The sequence below is a fragment of the Poromitra crassiceps genome (assembly GCF_964638095.1).
Source record: "Poromitra crassiceps genome assembly, chromosome: 8".
Taxonomy (NCBI): domain Eukaryota; kingdom Metazoa; phylum Chordata; class Actinopteri; order Beryciformes; family Melamphaidae; genus Poromitra; species Poromitra crassiceps.
Genome location: NC_139629.1, coordinates 35,094,818 through 35,114,273, shown reverse-complemented (window position 1 = coordinate 35,114,273; position 19,456 = coordinate 35,094,818). Strand labels below are relative to the sequence as shown.

General features: G+C 47.4%; 1 protein-coding gene across 2 annotated transcripts in view; it reads right to left on the bottom strand.

Moving 5' to 3' along the window:
* scube3 (signal peptide, CUB domain, EGF-like 3) overlaps positions 1–19,456 on the bottom strand; it is a 100,496-nt gene that overhangs the window by 76,609 nt on the left and 4,431 nt on the right. For both annotated transcript variants that reach the window (XM_083642287.1, XM_083642288.1), the window contains exon 2: positions 1,613–1,735. In XM_083642287.1, coding sequence (XP_083498413.1) covers positions 1,613–1,735 — 123 coding nt within the window. The remainder of the gene's footprint in view (positions 1–1,612; positions 1,736–19,456) is intronic.

Sequence of the window (19,456 nt, the reverse complement as noted above, 5' to 3'; positions counted from 1 at the left end):
CCTCTGCTCTCTCCCTCCCTCAGTCCCCTCTGCTCTCTCTCTCTCTCTCTCTCTCTCCCTCTCTCTCTCCCTCCGTCCCCTCTGCTCTCTCTCTCTCTCTGTCTCTCTCTCCCTCCCTCACCTCTGCTCTCTCTCTGTCTCTCTCTCCCTCCTTCAGTCCCCTCTGCTCTCTGTCTCTCTCTCCCTCCCTCGCCTCTCCTCCCTCTCTCTCCCTCCCTCTCCTCTCCTCTCTCTCTCTCCCTCGCCTCTCCTCCCTCTCTCTCCCTCGCCTCTCCTCCCTCTCTCTCTCTCTCCCTCCCTCGCCTCTCCTCCCTCTCTCTCTCCCTCTCCTCCCTCCCTCGTCTCTCCTCCCTCTCTCTCTCTCCCTCCCTCGCCTCTCCTCCCTCTCTCTCTCTCTCTCTCTCCCTCGCCTCCCTTTCTCTCTCTCTCTCCCTCACCCCTCCTCCCTCTCTCTCTCCCTCCCTCGCCTCTCCTCCCTCTCTCTCTCTCCCTCCCTCGCCTCTCCTCCCTCTCTCTCTCTCTCCCTCCCTCGCCTCTCCTCCCTCTCTCTCTCTCTCTCTCCCTCCCTCGCCTCTCCTCCCTCTCTCTCCCTCCCTCTCCTCCCTCTCTCTCTCTCTCCCTCGCCTCTCCTCCCTCTCTCTCCCTCCCTCGCCTCTCCTCCCTCTCTCTCCCTCGCCTCTCCTCCCTTTCTCTCTCTCTCTGTCCCCCTCGCCTCTCCTCCCTCTCTCTCTCTCTCTCCCTCCCTCTCCTCTCTCTCTCCCTCGCCTCTCCTCCCTCTCTCTCTCTCTCTCTCCCTCGCCTCCCTCTCTCTCTCTCTCTCCCTCCCTCGCCTCTCCTCCCTCTCTCTCTCCCTCCCTCGCCTCTCCTCCCTCTCTCTCTCTCCCTCCCTCTCCTCTCCTCCCTCTATCTCTCCCTCTCCTCTCCTCCCTCTACAGGAGAGTTTTTAAGCTTAATGAGTCATCTTCAGTGAGGCAGAGAGGCTCTTATCAGTCCTGTCAGCGGTCCAGACAGATAAGGCAACTCAACGTGAGAGAGATGCGGCGTTTACTTCGATGTACTGTATAGGGTTGTCAAAAGTATCGATACTATCGAAATGTATCAATACTGAAATTTTGAAATGGATACTATACTCATTTGTAACAGGTATCGATAGTATCGATAAGTATCAATACTAAAAATGTGAAACAGATACAATACTCATTTGCAACAGTTTCGATACAAGCAGTGCTTTCTTTGAATGAAAAATCACAGATTTTTCCCTCCCTATCATTGGTTGGTATCTGTTACTTCAACAAGCTAAACGTGTTCCGATAGGCTGATGGCTAGAGCAGGGGGTAATCTGCTGTCAGTGCAAAGTTTTAATGAGTCTTATCGGGCCTAGATTATGGAGAAATGTGTGTCTGTCCGTCCATCTGCCTAACTTTATTTTTGATGTGTCGTCATCACGTGGTATCGAAAATGGTATCGAGTATCGATATTTCCCTGGGTATCGGTATCATGACATCCCTAGTACTGTATGGAAATCCTCCTGGTGTTTAAATGGGGGGAAGCAGGAGTCTGTGCCAACAAACCACAGGTGAAAATGAACACGTTGATTCAGTGAGACGTTTACCTTCACAATGCTTGCCATCCCCTCTATAGCCCGACTTGCAGATACATTTGTATGACTTCAGGGTGTTCTGGCAGATGGCGTCGATGCTGCAGTTGTCAAGCGCTTCCGCGCACTCGTCCACATCTAGGAAGGAAGACGGAAACGGAGACGGACAGTTAGTTGAGGATGCAGACATCATGATGGTGGTTGCCAGTCCCTACGAACACTAAACAGCTGGCCGGCGGATTCGCAGCGCAGTAGATTTGGGTGTTTTCATCGCACACACTCACACACGAACCATCACATCAATAAACGTATATATATTATGCCATTTTGAGGAACCATTGATCCTAAATAATAACTACAAGCAGCTGTGTAATCACTAACCCACGAGTAAATGGTTGGTTATTGATCGAGCTGCAGTGACCTTCAATTGACCAACTGCTGATCCGATGGACGTTTGCCTTTCAAAATAAAAGGTCATGAAAATGAATCTGATGTGGAAAATTCAATATCAAGCAGGTTGAATAAAAAAAAAAAGGGGGGGGGGAATCAGCTACAATTGGCAATCAATTTAACTTCAAATATAAAAATGTGTTCTGCCATCATATTCACAATACAAATGGCAGAATATAGCCTACTGTATTTCCGTCAACTTCAATCAAAGATGGATGCCCAAGCCCCGCCCACTAACCAATTCCATTTCGGCACACAGAAACCCCTGAATAACTGATTATGGGCAGAGGCAAAATACTGTAGCAATACGACGACAGTAAAAATGGTAACTGTTGTAATTGGGGAGGTTGAGTTAGAATCATACCAAAGAGAGAATGTGAAAAGATAAGAATGGAAATGGGATTTGAGCAGAATAACCGAGAGCAAGATCAGGTTTGCCTCCATCGGGCGCCAAATCCCAACCTAATCCCAGTTAACTAGCCCAGGTGTTTAGGATTACCCCCCTGCACACAGGGGAAGGGCGGCTTAACAAGGTTTACATAGCTTCCAATATCCACTCTTATCACAAGCCCTCTGCAGGAGCTGGGCTGAGCCCACTGGGAAATGAGCCACAATCTAAGCCCCCTTGGCTTAGCATAGTGGCCCGTATCTCTGCCTGTTCCTGGAAGACATGTCAGCTAACGGCGACGAGGACAATGACAGCGCAGAATATACGCAGACATTCTGTGGAGAAAGCATCTCATTGACTATAAATACCTGCCAAAAGGCTCCTTGATGATGGCATTTTGCATACATATTTTATGCTATGTGTGTTCTGTGAGCGAGCTACTGTAACTTGTCCCAATTTCCCCCCGGGGATCATTAAAGTCTTTCGGATTCTGATTCTGATTCTGATCCATACGGAAATGCCCCTTGGATGATATAGTACTGGATACCATAATCCTATATCTGTGCTGTTATTACTCCGGGGAGAGAGCGTTACAGAATATTTCAACAAAGCTTTATGAAGCTGATACAACCTCAAATGACATTATTATGCTTTTGATCGGTCATGGCACCAGAACATGCCTGGAAGCAGTAAACCATCAGCAGCACAATAATGTTCCTCTGTCCATCATGGCACCTATAGTAAAGGGATGTTGCACCTGGGACAGAGTCCACCTCTCCTGCTAAGGTTCCATGAAAGCATTTTAGCCATGCAGGAGCTCTCCAAGGCACCGTATTGATTTATATGATGTGAGAACAATGACAATTCTCCTGGGTAGCAGCCTGCGTCCCTTTTTCCTCGCTGATTGTCTCCAAGGAGAAGTGTAGGAGAAGCCGCGCGGCGAGCGCTTTTTCAATAGCGGTGGCGGTATTAATCATAACAAAATATCTGTCTTTGTCAGGTTTCTTGGTTCCAAGCCTCTGCGGTAATTAATATTCATTATAACAGAAACTCAAAGAATTCCTCTTTTCATCCTTTTTTTATTAATGTTCCCATCTGGGGGCATCAATTCACTTAATCTTACCCGGTGTATTATTTTTGTATGCACTAGCCTTTGCAAAAAATATGCCCACTTTTCATGTTGAACATTACTTTTATGAAGAACAAAAACTAGCCGTGCTTTCTTGTTTATTCTGGTGTCTCGGGACCTGCTGCCACTGCCAGTGCGGATCAACTTCTGTATAGCATTACCTCAAACAACAACACGATCGCTTTGCTGACAGTCAACATGAGCCTATGGGGGGGCGGGGGGGGGAAATAGCTTGGTGTCAAAGCCTCTGCAAACTGTTTTGCGTCTACACTGACAACGCCACGCGTATTATTTCAATAAGCAGCGTGATACCTTATACACCCGTGTATATTTCCCAAGATTCTGGAAGTCAACACACAATAATACTGGATTTGGAATGCACACTTTGACACTTTGGGTAAATCAGATGCAAGGCGTGATAGGACACACTGGGCATAATGCAACAACGCTAATGTGAAATGAAAACACACCCGCGTTTTGAGTGTTACTGGTGTGAGCTGGCCCAACGCTGAAATAAATACCTAATTAAGATCCTGGCCCCACAAACTATCAACGTCCACGCCAGCAGTGTTGGGCAAGTTACTTTCAAAATGTAATATACTACATATTACTAGTTACTTTCATTTGAAAGTAATAAGTTACTTTACAATATTACTTTCTGTGTAGAGTAACTCGTTACTTATTACACTACTTTTGCATTACTTTTACCAAAACAACAGCAGCAGCAGAATGACATCGCCGCCCCGGAACCATCCCGAAAAATAATTTTAACCACCTTGAAGTCAGTGTAAACAATCCAAAATTCTAAATGTTATTCTTTTCCTTTGTTATTGTCATCTATAGTGGTTATTTGCATAAAAACACAGTTTGATTAGGAAATGATTGTATCTTTTTTTTTCATGTGCTTTGATTTAATCAAATGTAACTCAATTTGTAACTTACTTCTCAAAGTAACTGGTATAATAGTACTGAAATCCTATAAGTAATAAGTTATATTACTGAGTTACTGCTAAAAGTAATATATTACATGTAATATGTTACTTTTGTAATGAGTTACCCCCAACACTGCACGTCAGACAAAGCATTGTTTAAAAAAGAGAGACACCCATTGAGGGTATTGGGAGCTTTCCAACTGACACATGGGCAACAACAACAGCTCAAATGTGCTGGTCTTGTTGGAAATCCAAAATGCCTTTGCCATGAAAATAAACATGTCAGAATCGATACGTCCTACGCTTCAGTCCAGAGGACATTCCTCTGAACGCTCGAGGGGAGGGGAGGGGAGGGGGGGGGTGGGAAGAAAAAAACGATGCAGAATGCGTTCAGTAACGCTGCCCTGGTAATTGCCTCATGCCCGAGATGAAACGCTTGTGTTTCTCATTGGGGGTTTTCTATTCCATTCTTTTGTGTTGAGGTATCAAAGTTGTTGGGAACGAGTTAAGGCAGCAGAAAAGTTTGAAGTCGGCGCTTTGAGACAAGGATGAATAAACAAAGTCAAAACAACAAAATCAGAGAAGAAAGAGATGTTGGGAAACGCTCAGATGTTTGAAACGGTTTCCTCCGGGGAACGTGTCATGTTGGATATTGATGCTGCAGCTCTCCTCTCTGGGTTCACGCACTTCACAAAACGAAAGCCACAAATAGCTCGAGTCTGTGTTTGTGAACCCGCTGACATCCTCGAGAATATTGGGCCTTCGTCTGATGTTGCTGGATAGAGCTGTCCTAGTTGTCTAATAATGTGCCGTGCTCCCTCTGAAACGGATCCCAGCACTGTCAGAAGTTTGGAGCGCACGCCACGCACTACCGTATGTTTAATAAAACTCTCGACTCTCCCCTTGGCCTCGTGTCAGACTTTGAAAACTCCTAACTGCATCTTTGCATGCTCTTGACTCAGCACATTCAATAAGTCTGGTTTTTTTTCCAAACCCTAAAGTGGGTGGGGGAGTGGAGGTCAGGGGTGAAAAGAAAATCGTAATTTTACGGCGATCGACAAAACGTCGCTCTGTCACAGGTGGTTGTTGTCGTTGGGGAAAGTTACTGTGAAAATCCATTTAGTCCATTTTGGAGTCTTTTTTTTGTGTGTGCTTTTATTCCAAAGTAGTCGTCACATGCGAGTCAGAGCTGCTGGCTAAGGGGGCTGCTGGCCATGGAGGTGAGACCTTGTCAGAGGTGCCTTTCCTGCCCTGATTTATGGGACGGCCCCGGGATAAGCAGTGTATTTAGCTGGGCCTGCTAGAGGGGGTGTTAGGCAGGAATAAGACTCATGAGGGGCGAGTGTGTGTGTGTGTGTGTGCGCGCGTGTGTGTGTGTGTGTGTGTGTGTGTGTGTGTGTGTGTGTGTGTGTGTGTGTGTGTGTGTGTGCGTATGTGTGTGTGTGTGTGGGTTGCAGGAGCGAAGGTGTGCAGTTCAAACATAGGGTAATGTTGACTTTGAGTGTTGAGACCCTCGCTGTTTGCTTGCGCCCCCCGAGCCCCCCGTGCCCCCCGTGCCCCCCTCCCCCGCCCGCATCACCTTCCCTTCAGAGACAGAAATAGCCTGCGTGGAGTAGAGGGACACCCAACAGGGCGTACCTTTACATGTGTTGCCTGCAACCAGGCCAACAGGAAGTGTCACAAATATACGGTGCAACCGATGCATTCAGCCAAAGGCGGCGATAAAATATTCCGCGGGCGTTTTTTTGTGACAGAATGATTTGGTGCAACATTAGAACGTTTGCGTGATTTGTCGTGAGGCATTATGGCGGCGGGGGGGGGGGGGGGGAAGGGGAGGGGGCAGACATTATTCTTGACAATAACACTTAGAGAATAAATCCTCTATTTTCACAGCTCCTTGCAGCGGAGGAGGAGGAGGAAGGGTGCCGGGTTCAAGTCCATAAAAGGTGTTCTTGGGGATCACAGTGTTTGTATTACCGCGTATAATTAAAAGGAGCACGTCTTGTAATTATCCATCTTAGCACCACACTTACACTATACTTAGGGTTGCGGTTGCACAGCAGGATAGGGGGCTAAGGTCAGGATAATGACTTTAGGTATATAGAGTGGTAAGAGAGTCATCCGGATCCCCAGAGAGACTTGTACGAACACAGTTACGGTACAACCTTTTATCTCAACTTCACACGTCTGAAATGACTGCTTTGAACCAACTGTTGCAAAATCGACTTAACGGTACGATCCGAAAATCAAGTCTATATATAAGTGCGTGCGTTATTTGTTTGCGTTTTGTAAATGATCCGTGCAATTAAAAATAATTAAATGGGTCATCAGGTTGCTTGGGGGAAATTGTAGAATGTGGGCACGCAAAAGTAAATGTTTTAAAATATATTTAGAAGTATTTTTCGATAAACCAGATCTTTCAGTCTTACAAACAACCTCCATTCTCTAAGGGTTTGGAAAACAGACTCTACAGTAGCTGCCTTTCCCCTTTATTACCTCCCCTAAGGGGGTTACAGTATGTTACCTACTGGGCCGATTTTCACAAAACTTGGTGGAAGAGTGTATATGGGCCAAGGAAGAACCACTCGGGAAGAACCCATTACATTCTGGAGCGGTTCTGAACTGATTCGTTGAAATCTGCATATCACAGCAGACCGGACATATTGGCCTCATGTGCTCGAGTGGCGCTCTAGTTTCTTACGGCGCGGGGCAGCGCGGGGCAGCGCGGGGCGGCCCGTGTTCGACGAGCTCTGGCCAGCTCAGCTTTTAAGCTATAGAGGTGCAGCTTCTGGTATTAGCGGAAACCAGACACCCAGACGAACACATACAGTCATCTTATATAACATAGCTCCAAAGTCAGCAAAGTTGACAAAGGTGAAGTTTTTCACACACACACACACACACACACACACACACACACACACACACAAAACACGAAAAGTATCAATACTGAAGATTTGAATCGGATACAATACTCATTTGCAACAGGTATCGATAGTATCGATAAGTATCAATACTAAAAATTTGAAATGGATACAATACTCATTTGCAACAGTTTTGATACCACCAGTGCTTTCTTTTAATGAAAAATCACAGATTTCATTGGTGGATATCTGTTGCTTCAACAAGCTAAATGTGTTCTGATGGCTAGAGCAGGGTTAATCTGCTGTCTAAATTCAAAGTTTGATCAGGCCTAGATTATGGAGAAGTGTGCGTCTGTCCGTCCATCTGTCTAACTTATGTTTATGCTTCTTGATGTGTCGTCATCCTCCCCTTCCCGTGGTATCGAAAATGGAATCGAGTATCGATATGTTCCTGGGTATCGGTATCAAAGTAGAAATTCTAGTATCATGACATCCCTAAAGAGAAGATGTAAAACTGAAGATTTTTGAGCCCGACATTCTCAAAACATGCATCACCCTAATGCTTAGAATTATCACACTCATACCCCAAAAAGTATGCCCATACAACTTTAACTCTACCTACACTGGACCACACTGCACACCAGAGCCGTGTATATAGAAGAGTCGCGACATCTCCATTCACTCCAATGGACCATATTTTTACTCTCAAGAGTTCCAGGAAGTACGGTTCTGGATTAAGCAGCACAGTCGAGTTGCAGCAAAACCGACAGTTTGTGTTGTAGCCTACTTTTTTTTTTTTTTTTTTTTTTTTTTATCAAATTGTACATTATCAGCTTTATTTTAGCATTCAAAAGTAGCGCGAGACCCCTTCCTGGCTGTTCATTGGCTAATGAGTCATGCATTTTGGTCCTCCGCTGACGCCACTCTCTCTCTCTCTAAATTGCTCTGGTGCCACACCAATGCAATGTGGTGTGTTGTTGTCATTGTTTTGGCCTTACTTTGGTGGAGCGAGAGGAAGTGAGGAGGAGGTTGTGCAGAGGACAGGAACTCTGCTTGTCTCGTTGTTGCAACATTGTAACAGCAACACACTGTGCAACTCTCATGGGTTTATTAGGTTGTGCAGCAGCCGGGCAGGAGGAGACTTTAGCCATCCCACCCCAAAAAAAGAAAAAAAAAAGTTTTGATGAAATGCAGACGTCAACATTAACACAGAATTTAGCATCTTTCCCCACTGCTGCCCAAATCCCCTTCACCTAATGAAGGGACACTCTGTTGGCTGTCCGGCAAGCCTCGAGAAAGTTGTGAATAAAAATATCAACTGCTTCCATTTGGGATATTTACACTCATCCTTCACACACTCTAAATGTTTAGGAATCATGACCACTGACTGATCCCTGTGCTTTCAAAAACTGTGATCACAAACTTCAAAACGCCCGGCGTCCCTCCCTGCTTATGTCCACCAACCGTGCAGCCTCACAGGCCGGGGCAACAGCAAGAAAGAACAAGGAGATGCAAATCGACTTTTCAGGGAAGCAACAGCGTGTTTAACACGCTGAAAAAGACATGGACTTATTTACACATTTTAATAATCAAAACTTCATCCTCTCGACCATAAAGCTGCGCCAACTCCTGAAACCTCTATCGAGTCGACCGATGTTGATATTTTCTTATACACAGTATGCAGAGCTGGCTTTTGTCAAAGACATCTTAACACTGGAACTAGAGGATCACCTGGGTTCACACCAGCAGCGACACCCACGACTTCAAACGAATGTGGGCCAGGGGCGTAAAGTGGGCGGGGGGGGTTGCCCCCTTGCTCGGCTCACAACCATTTTCTAACTCTGCCTTAATTTTGATGTCAACTAACACACTTGCACGGTTTTGACGCTATCGCGCTACCAAAATCTGCACAGACAGATACAGTATACTGTATTAAACACCTGGCCAAAGTAGGCTTACTCAAAACGGCTTCTGCGGTAGCTCCCAGCACAATAGGTGTGACCAGGACCACATTTTGCATTGGACGACAGATACAGATTCACTATTGATTCTATCTGTCCTGTTGTTGACTTACAATGGAACAGATGGACTTTGTGAAAGGATGTTCGTGGCTCCGTAACGTTCCCTCTCTCGCTTATTTTGCGACGCTTCCAAATGCTCCGCTTCTACGCTATCTCTACTCGTATTCTACCTACCCCCATAGTGCAGCCAAGCAGAGTACTCGCCTACCGCCTCTGCTTGTGTTTTATGCAAACTGTAATATATAGTGGATGTGTGGTTAGGGACCTGCATGGCGTGTCTTCATTAGGCCAAGTCGACCGACTCCCGCTGACACGTACAATAACGTGTAACTACCTTTGCGAGCGGTGGTCGATTCCCTCGGAGTGTATTTTTTTTTACAGCGCTGCCAAACAAACATCAGCGAAAACAGACGGCTTCGACGCCTACGAATAACGTTTCCGAGTTAAGCGATGATTTGAGCAAACTCATTCGTACTCGTGTCGTTCACAATGAATCTCTCGAGGTAGCACGATGTCGCTTCGAGGTCTGTGAAGAAAGAACGGTCATTCTCTCTCTGTGATTCCGATGGGTAGAGTCTGCAGCAGCATCTGGTGCTGCAGTGCTGGTGAGGCCTTCTCCTTTAGCATGTGTGCTGCTGCTGCTGGTGGTGGGGCCCTAATAGACTATGACTCACAGTAGACCTCCGGACCACCTCCAGAAGGAAAACACTTATTACAGTAATTAAGTTGAATCATAGAGCAATACTAACTGAGAGCAAGCTAGGCTGACATGTACATCCTCCGTCCGCGTCAAACGTCTTAACAACATATCACCCTGAGCAGTCCGGCTTGTTAAAAGCACTTCCTATTAGGGGAGAGGTTGATGTGACACGAAACGCCATTTGTACCTTTCAAGGTATTTTTCACACTTCTTGGCATGTGTCCTCCACTGTTAATGACTTCTTGGCCCCCGCGCAGCACATTTTATACGCGGGGAAGGGTGGCACTTAGTCCAGCTGTGTACCTTATATTTATACAGCCTGAGCTAACTGACATGACACTCTCCCCTCTGCACACAGCAATTACATTCATTGGCGGTTGCGTTAGCCAGATACAGTACCAACTATAAAGACGGCAACCCAGCAATTACAGGCTACAAGTGCGATATTTTTAGCTGTTTCCTGCCAAACTAAGGTATAAAGTGAATGGGTCTCTCTGTGCGCGCGGTGAAGCGAGCATTATCGGACAAAGCTCGGCGATGTGGAGTATATATATGGGGCTGTCGGGGTGAGATTCAACGGGGCCGCCGGTCGGACCCGGCTGCTGCTGGATGTATGTATGGTTCATTTAAATACCGACGTCGTTTAAAAAAGACTCCAGATTCTATCACACGTGTGAGATGACTTTGAATGAAGGCAACAGAGCGGAAAATGTAAAATCTTAAGATGAGGCTATATTCAAAGTGTAAACCGAGAATGAATCGATATATGTAGCAGCGTGCCGCGCGCTCGGCGGATGTGTGAAATAGGCTTCTCCTTAGTGTTACGGTGAAATGAAAAAGAATAAAGCAAAAAAAAAAAAAAATAATAATGAAAATGAATTATTCTGACTTTTCTTTTATTAAAAAGAAAACATATTAGCCAATCTTAAAAGGCTCATATAAATGCAGCTTCATTTCTCCCTTTTCCACTACCTCAATAACCCTCTCACCTAGCCTGCTGTTTGATGCAGTTTCATTACTTTATTATACATTTCCATTAATATGCATATGGCATATTGTAGATACGGCCCCTATTCCATTTGAAACTCAAATCATCCCCCGACTCCCATACGTTCCCTGAAGGATATGAAGCAATATCAAACAATGCAAAGCGGCCCACTTTACTCCCAGAAATAGCTTTTCCATTCCTCTCAGCCAATAACTTTGATCACTTGCAAATTCCCAGACACGTGGCATTGAAATCAAAAGCATGTCGCTGGAACGATAGGGTTCCACTGGAAGTAGCAGAACGTGTGATGGATATTTATATAAGGTGTAAAGCAGATACTGTATCAGCCCACTACTACTCCTGCTCTTAAATGCCTGTGTGAGCAACAGTTAACCGATTGATACCTGATGCAGCATTTGCGTGTATATCCCTCATTTGTGTGCGTATCCCTTTAAGACCGGGTCTTAAAGGGATACACACACAAATGCTGCATCGGGTATCAATGGGTTAAAGTCGTTAAATTATGATGGATTAATTAGATGCATGTATGATGGATAATATAATGGCTTCAAAGCATTTCGATGAAAACAACAAAGCCATGGAAGTATGTGTTTTCCATAGAGAGCCAAAGTGGAACGTCACTTCCTGCTTCAGCACTGTACCAGAGCGTTTCATCCGCCATTTATTTTCCCATAGACATTTCGTAAAATGCTTGTAAAAATAGTTTTACTTGTTCAAACCAAACGGTTCAGATATATTTAGAAACCGGAGAGATTGCATGACATTTCACTCGGACCAAAACGTAAAAAATGCGTGTTTAAAGAGAATATTTTTTCAATGTTTTTTTTAAGTTTTGGTCCCAGTGAAATGTTCTATGGTCTCTCCCGATGCTAAATATAGCTGAACCGTTTGGTTTGACCAAGTAAAACTATTTTTATAAACATTTTACGAAATGTCTATGGGAAAATAAATGGTGGATAAAAATCAGTAGTGCTGAAGCAGGAAGTAGGCGGTCACTTTGCCTCTCTATTCATCTAGGCCTACGGTATGTGAACTATTACAGCCGACAATGGATTTAGGCTTTGTAAGAGTGATTCCACACTGCAGAGAGGATCATATGGTTTTCCCATGCCTCTGTCCATTGAGGAAGTCTCAAATTCATCGGTGAAGTCATCTCTCGATCAACCCCAGAACGAACGCGTTGGCCAGAAGAACAACCCCACCAAATAAATAACTTTTTTTTCCTCATCTGGGATAATTCCTTGATGTGTCGGGTTGGATTTTTCCATTACTAAGCAGAATAAGAGCATTTTCCTTTCATTTTCCAGCCCGCGTCTCTAAAGCTGGCGCTCACCATCAGGAATGTAAACACACACAGTCTGTAAACAAGGCTCTCTCCGACCCCTGACCCCCCTCCAACAACACTGACCACCGCAGACCAGCCTAATGACGTCCCTCCCTCCCCCCCCCCCCCCCCCAACCACCCCCACCACCCCCCGAACTCTCAAAGAAGAGACGCAGCCCCATTATTCAGCCAAAGGGGGTCACCAGAGAGGGCGAGCGAGGAGGAAGGACAAGAGGATACGTCAGATCGGCAATTAGGCCCCGCCCTCCTTTTAGGGGGAAAGCACAAGTCTCTCCCTGTTGATTTTAATGTGAAATAGCACTACCCCCAAAAGAATTATAGAAAAATAACGGAATCAATCTCGTTTATTAATGACCCCCAAAACACCATGACATGACAATATATTACAACTCGCCTGGCCATAGAATGGGCAAGATACAATGGAAATATGACTTTGACCCATCTCAAATCATGTGACTCATGTCACATGATTTACATTACAGCCCCGAGCCAAGTAGCCTACGACGACGCTGGGCTCCACGACAACAGCATGTAATGTCGGAAGACTTAAGACGGACACCGGAACTAGAGGTCAGAGACGGGTCATCATGAGTCACATGACAGGCTTGCGTTTCCCCCCCCTAAAAGGGGGGCGGGAACATGATGTGCCGCCAGCAGCCGCCTACAAAATGACGTATTGCGGGCGGGGGGCCGCGGTGTCCCGAGCCGCTGTCGCTGTGCCGGCCTTCGAAATCGAGGAGGACCGGTCCCACACAGATATCTCCTCCTGAATCACTGGATCCCCAATCGGTGAGTAATGGAACAGAAAAACACAAATGTGGGGTCTGCGGTGGTGATGGTGGTGGTGGTGGTGGTGGTGGGGGGGGCGCGCGGCTTGGAGGATTAATGAGTTGCTCCAGCTGGCCGTGGGACGGCCCCGAGGTTCCTCGGCCCAGCAGCCATCAGCACTCTGGAGGTGAGTTTGGGACCGGGGGAGGTCAGAGTGCCATCAACAACACGGACTCCATCCTCCCCCGAACCAACGGGGGACGCTGTCAGCACCTCCGCATCCGCACAGAGAACAAAGGCCACTGATGGGGAGGGAGGGAGGGAGGGAGGGAGGGAGGGGGGAGAGAGAGAGAGAGGTGGGAGTTGGAGAGAGAGAGAGATTGTTCTCTAATTTGAAGCGCAGTGTGCCACAGTAGAGGAAAGTATCCCGGGCCTCATTTGGAGCACACCGTTTAGATTACAGCTCAACAAATAAATACATTAGCTCCTAAAGCCGCGGACGGTGCCGATACTTTCTGTAGTTCCTGCAATCGTTATTCTCTCCCTTGACGCAGGTGTTGAGTGTGTTGAATTTGACCACTGGACACCGGCTGTTGGCGCAGAACCGCCGAGCTATAGAGACACTGCGTAACGCGTCATCATTCAGAAGCCACGCCCAAGACGGGGGAAAACAGAAACCCCCCCCTCCAATCCTGGCGTTCTCCTATGTCACGTGCATGGTTGCGTGTTGCACAAAAAGATTGTATATACGGAAGATGAACACTCTTGACAGCTAGATCCACATTTTTCTTCTCGCCAATACTCAATGGTTTCCTTGTTTTGCTCAGGAGTACAAACAAACTTTAACTGGCGATTTTTTACATTTGTTGTCTGCGCAGCACCACTACGCAACAGCTTTTAGCTATGTTTAATTCAAGGAAAATGACGCTGGTGTGTGGAAATGAACGGAGCTTTTCCCCCGTGATGGGCGTGGCCTATTTCATGCAGTGTCTCTATGCTCAGGAAAGGTTTGGATTATTTAAACTACAATATATTTTTTATTTTTTTTCCTCTGGTGCAGCATGTTCTCTGCCGCCATTCTAAATGAGGTGACAGAACAGAGTGCTCACAGTCACAGGGGGCGGGGCCTCGCTGGCTGCTGATGAAGTGCCTTTCTGCTCCGGGAGATGGAGAAGATGCCGTGGCAGAGGTATCTCGACAGCTGATTGGTTCCCCTGGGTAGTCAGGAAAATCCGTATAGTATGTATACAATATGTATGTATTTACTGCAATCACATAGCATACATTGACCCATACATGTTGTATGTATGCAGATGATGTACGAAGACAGGTTCAACTAATATGATCCATAAATCAACCTGAAGTATAAATAAAGACACCTTGACATGTGAAGATCAGTGACACCAACATCCCCCCCCCCCCCCCCCCCCACACACACACACTCCAATCATGTCTGGCAGACTTCTCAAAAATTACTGCTGAACATCTTGATATTTGATGCAGATATATATTTAATATCAACAGGCAAGATGCTGCAGTATTTGACCATATGCCTGGTGAGAGAGTGGAATAACAACTCAGTCCATATTATAAGAAACACATTCAGGGCGTATGCACGGGTGGTGCAGCGGTACATTTCCTGCCTACCAACACGAGGGTCGCAGGTTTGAGCCTCCGTGTTACAGTACCACCGGTTTGGTCGGGTCGTGACATACAGGCACAATTGGCCGTGTCTGCGGGTGGGAAGCTGAATTAGGGGTATGTGTCCTGGTTGCTGCAGCACCAGTGCCCCCCCCCCCCCTGGTTCGTTGGGGTGCCTGTTCGGGGGGGAGGGGGACGGGAACAGGGGAGGATAGCGCGATCCTCCCACGTGCCACGTCCTGCCGGTGAAACGCCTCACTGTCAGGTGAAAAGAAGCGGCTGGCGACTGCACATGTATCGGAGGAAGCATGTGCTAGTCTATGGCTCTCCCCAGATCGGCAGAGGGGGTGGAGCAAAACTTGATATAAAAAAAAGAAAGAAAAAGAAACATTCAGGCAAAACGCGAGAGCACAATACAAAAAAAAAAAAGTAAAACAACCAAAATCACCAGGGGGCGCTAGACTGATTAAATACACATTCAGCTCAACCATTCAGAAAGCACGGCCCTTATCGCCACGCTCAGAAAGAGACCTTGAACGAGGAAGTCAGATCCCCCCCCCCCCCCCCAAGTCTGAGTCTTTGACACTCTGTTGCCGAGGAGAAAACGTCTTGGTTTTACATTCCAACGGGCCAGGATGAAAGTGAGCGACTGTCCAGAACGAGGGCCCGCTGAACCGCCTTGGGTCAGAGCCTGTGCCAGACAGCCCAGCCTTTACATGTGCCTGTAAACACAGCGCTGACGCTATATGTAGCTCTGGCCTGGCTGGGCTGGCCTAACATTCAGCTAAACAGTCTCTGCATCAAAGACAGCAGCTTTGGGCAAAAGGGAAGTCATTGATTTAGAAGAAGAGCTATAGGGACAATTAAGACCTGCGTCGTTTCCTCGCTTTTCAAAGATCCAAGATTCACTTTAAAGAGCCACAGCAAGTAATCAGATTACAAGTGAGGAATGTGGATGGTAGGATCATGTCCGTGGGGGGGACCTTCCTGTGTGACCTGTGCTCAGGGGGCATTGCGGGAGGAGGGGGGATGGGGAGGGGGGGAGTGATAAGGTCCTTATTTTTGGGGGCTTTCAGGGTCTCGTCGAAGAGGCGGATGACAGTTGGGTAGAAGCCGTCTCTGTGACGAGAGGTTCTGGTACCGCCAGACCAGATCAGTCTTCTGCCAAGGAGGGGAGAGAGCCTTTAAGAGTTTATGACCTAGGCGGGAGGGGTCGGCCATGGTTTGACGAGACCGCTTCAGCATCCTGGCAGTGTGTACGTAGGTCCCGAAGGGATGGCAGGCTGCATCCGACCACCTGCCTAAAAGACTGACCCATCTAAATTATAATGGAGCAAGCTCCACTTACCATTTTGGGGCATGAACGCCTACGTCTACTTCCCGAGTGCGATCATTAATAACCAATCTAAAAATCACTCAGCGCAGGCATACAGTACACCTTCTTGTCGTCACAACACACCCACACACATCAAAGTCCTTCTCGTGGATTCGTACGGCATTGCTCTTAAGACACAATTGTTATCAAGTGTTTTCACCACTCAAGTAATGCCAAGATAATCATCTCTCTACTGCTCACGCGGGCGGCTGCTCTGTAACAACATGTACCGGGTATTGGAGCACCACTTGTCAGGCAGATGCTATCATGATGAGTGTGTCTGCTGAGTGCTAAAGTGGAGAGAGCCACATTGATCCCCTCCACCCACTCGTCAGAGGGAGCGACCTGGGGCCTGCCCCGCCCCGGAGGTGCAACCTGCCGCCCCATGCTCTGATCGCAAAGCAGAGACACCACAAGACGGAGACAGACCAGATCGCAACCAGAGAGACACTGCAAGACGGAGACGGACCAGATCGCAACCAGAGACACTGCATGACGGAGACGGACCAGATCGCAACCAGAGACACTGCAAGACGGAGACAGACCAGATCGCAACCAGAGAGACACTGCAAGACGGAGACAGACCAGATCGCAACCAGAGACACTGCATGACGGAGACGGACCAGATCGCAACCAGAGACACTGCAAGACGGAGACAGACCAGATCGCAACCAGAGACACTGCAAGACGGAGACAGACCAGATCGCAACCAGAGACACTGCATGACGGAGACGGACCAGATCGCAACCAGCAGAGACACTGCATGACGGAGACAGACCAGCTCAAATCCTATTCTTTTCATTCCCTGTGCAACAATGCAAACACTATGTACATTGCGTAGTCATTTACAGGTTAGAAAGTCATCACATGTATTTCTTGTTTCGGGGGGGTTGTCTGCTTTTGGATTGGGGGGTGGGAGCAGGATATAGTGAGACGTAACAAGAAAGATGGGAGAAACTACACAGCACCAGGCAAACTCCCGAGACATGGAGAAGCCACAGAGTATCCCAAAGAGGACAGAAGTACTTCTCTGTTTGACCTGAATACATCCTCCATTCACAGACTGTTCAAAATTACTGAGCCAAAAGCTGTGCTCCTCGTACCTTGGCAGACACACAGGGGGCCTCTGCGTCAGTTTGTTTTAGGCACATCCAGTCTCTGAGGGGAGAAGCTGAACGTCTCTGAGGGGAGAAGTCTCTAACGTCTCTGAGGGGAGAAGTCTCTAACGTCTCTGAGGGGAGAAGTCTCTAACGTCTCTGAGGGGAGAAGTCTCTAACGTCTCTGAGGGGAGAAGTCTCTAACGTCTCTGTGGGGAGAAGTCTCTAACGTCTCTGAGGGGAGAAGTCTCTAACGTCTCTGAGGGGAGAAGTCTCTAATGTCTCTGAGGGGAGAAGTCTCTAACGTCTCTGAGGGGAGAAGTCTCTAACGTCTCTGAGGGGAGAAGTCTCTAATGTCTCTGAGGGGAGAAGTCTCTAACGTCTCTGAGGGGAGAAGTCTCTAATGTCTCTGAGGGGAGAAGTCTTTAATGTCTCTGAGGGAAGAAGTCTCTAACGTCTCTGAGGGGAGAAGTCTCAAACGTCTTTGAGGGGAGAAGTCGAACGTCTCTGAGGGAAGAAGTATCTAACGTCTCTGAGGGGAGAAGTCTCTAACGTCTCTGAGGGGAGAAGTCTCTAACGTCTCTGAGGGAAGAAGTCTCTAACGTCTCTGAGGGGAGAAGTCTAACGTCTCTGAGGAGAGAAGTCTCTAACGTCTCTGAGGGGAGAAGTCTCCAACGTCTCTGAGGGGAGAAGTCTCTGAGGGGAGAAGTCTCTGAGGGGAGAAGTCTCTAACGTCTCTGAGGGGAGAAGTCTAACGTCTCTGAGGAGAGAAGTCTCTAACGTCTCTGAGGGGAGAAGTCTCCAACGTCTCTGAGGGGAGAAGTCTCTGAGGGGAGAAGTCTCTGAGGGGAGAAGTCTCTAACGTCTCTGAGGGGAGAAGTCTAACGTCTCTGAGGAGAGAAGTCTCTAACGTCTCTGAGGGGAGAAGTCTCCAACGTCTCTGAGGGGAGAAGTCTCTAACGTCTCTGAGGGGAGAAGTCTCTGAGGGGAGAAGTCTCTAACGTCTCTGAGGGGAGAAGTCTCTAACGTCTCTGAGGGGAGAAGTCTCTAACATCTCTGAGGGGAGAAGTCTCTAACGTCTCTGAGGGGAGAAGTCTCTAACGTCTCTGAGGGGAGAAGTCTCTAACGTCTGTGAGGGGAGAAGTCTCTAACGTCTCTGAGGGGAGAAGTCTCTAACGTCTCTGAGGGGAGAAGTCTCTAACGTCTCTGAGGGGAGAAGTCTCTAACGTCTCTGAGGGGAGAAGTCTCTAACGTCTCTGAAGGGAGATGTCTCTAACGTCTCTGAGGGGAGAAGTCTCTAACATCTCTGAGGGGAGAAGTCTCTAACGTCTCTGAGGGGAGAAGTCTCTAACGTCTCTGAGGGGAGAAGTCTCTAACGTCTCTGAGGGGAGAAGTCTCTAACGTCTCTGAGGGGAGAAGTCTCTAACGTCTCTGAGGGGAGAAGTCTCTAACGTCTCTGAGGGGAGAAGTCTCTAACGTCTCTGAGGGGAGAAGTCTCTAATGTCTCTGAGGGGAGAAGTCTCTCACGTCTCTGAGGGGAGAAGTCTCTCACGTCTCTGAGGGGAGAAGTCTCTAACGTCTCTGAGGGGAGAAGTCTCTCACGTCTCTGAGGGAGCGCTGCAGGAGCTTGTCAGGACTCAGTCAGGAGCGACGCACTAAACCACACAAGCCATGAAGAAAGAGAGCGGAGGTGATGAGAGAGCTGCGCCAAAGTGTTGTCAAAATGCAAACGGCTGTGGCAAGATGACTGGCGATGTTCCATGCTGATCACAGGAGACAGACAGACAGTGCTATTCTTTCTTTCTTTCTTTCTTTCTTTCTTGCTTTCTTTCTTTCTTTCTTTCTTTCTGCAAAACTGGCTGCTTGGAGAAGTTCAAGGCCAAAAGGATCGGCACAAACAAAAGCACCATTAAATACAGTTCTTTACACGGCTTCACATACGGTTTCAAAGAACAGCCAACACACTTTTTTTTTCTTTTTTTTTTACTTTCAGTCTCACAATCGTGTCACACAACACACTGACACCACACACACACACACACACACACATGCAAACACACACATGCACACACACGCACGCACACGCACACACGCACACACACACACACACACACACACACACACACACACACACACACAC